Source organism: Propithecus coquereli, unplaced genomic scaffold (assembly GCF_000956105.1).
Source record: "Propithecus coquereli isolate 6110/MARCELLA unplaced genomic scaffold, Pcoq_1.0 Scaffold349, whole genome shotgun sequence".
Lineage (NCBI taxonomy): Eukaryota > Metazoa > Chordata > Mammalia > Primates > Indriidae > Propithecus > Propithecus coquereli.
In genome coordinates this window covers 777942-779177 of record NW_012149163.1, presented here as the reverse complement: position 1 = coordinate 779177, position 1236 = coordinate 777942, and the positions used below count along the sequence as shown (strand labels likewise).

The window sequence follows — 1236 nt, the reverse complement described above, 5'->3', positions numbered from 1 at the left end:
TCAGAAAAAGAACAAAACTTGGGTAGTATTTTCTTCATGTTTCATTAAAACCAAGAATGGTATTGACAGTTTGTAATGTAGTGAAAAAGATATGAATTCTGTTTCGTTTAATGTTTAGCCACGTAGAAACTGTTCATTCATGTGTTTCATAATATTATTTAGAGAGTAACTCAGAATCGTATTTTGGGAAATGTATTTTGAAATATGTACTTCTTTTCCCCTTTCCAATGCTTGATAGGAAAAGATTGTAATGGGAGAGTTGTCCCCACTGATGGGGGCAGATACGATGTTCATCTGGGGGAGAGGATGCGGTATGCTGTGTACTGGGACGAGCTACCATCAGAAGTGAGACGATGTACATGGTTTTACAAGGGAGACAAAGACAATAAATATGTTCCCTACTCAGAGGGCTTCAGCCAAGTGTTGGAGGTATACCTTTGACCCTTTTTACTCATTTTTTTTTCGTTTTTTTTTTTCTCATATTTTTTTTTCCTCTTATAACTTTGTGAAATCTTCAGAAAGAGTTTGGTTCTCTCTGCATCACGTTATAAAATTTAACAAAGCACTCCATTTTGCAAGTTAGTTTCAGGACGAGGTAGTTTTATTTTCAGATTTTAAAAAACTGTGGGAACTATATTATGCTTTTTAATTTAAATTATAAAAATTTTTTTCCCTAGCGTTGATCATTGTTAATAATTAAACTATGGCCATAGAATTGATCTCTTTTGATTTTCATTTTTCTTTCTCTGAAAACTGAAATTTGTTTTCTCTAAATTGGAGCAGAACATTAATATTATTGATAAGAATATATAAAAATATGAACAGTGATTATCTAGTCTAGATGATGGAAGTAGGAGTGATCTTTTTTCTTTGTCCTGTGCTATTATCTGTTGTAATTTTAAAAGAATTTAAAAATAAATTTGATAAATTGGAGTAGGATATTCTTATTGAAACTCATTTATCTAGTAGTATTCTTGTGAATAAGTTCAGTAGGAAGCTTTTGGAGAAATCTAATGAAATTTGTTTTCTTTTAAGGAAACCTACATGCTTGCTGTAACTCTGGATGAATGGAAAAAGAAACTGGAGTCTCCCAACAGAGAAATTATTATATTACACAATCCAAAGGTAAAACAAATTAAAGCATTTGTCTAATATTGGGATTGAAGGTTAATTGCACTACTAAGGAGAACTTCGTTGGTTTCTTTTTCTTCCTATGGACTCTATATAGAATAACTT

General features: G+C 31.4%; 1 protein-coding gene across 1 annotated transcript in view; it reads left to right on the top strand.

Moving 5' to 3' along the window:
* Positions 1 to 243: 243 nt before the first annotated feature.
* DDHD2 (DDHD domain containing 2) overlaps positions 244 to 1236 on the top strand; it is a 26179-nt gene continuing 25186 nt past the window's right edge. The window contains exons 1-2 of the mRNA XM_012651106.1: positions 244 to 429; positions 1036 to 1125. Coding sequence (XP_012506560.1) covers positions 307 to 429; positions 1036 to 1125 — 213 coding nt within the window. The 5' untranslated portion in view covers positions 244 to 306. The remainder of the gene's footprint in view (positions 430 to 1035; positions 1126 to 1236) is intronic.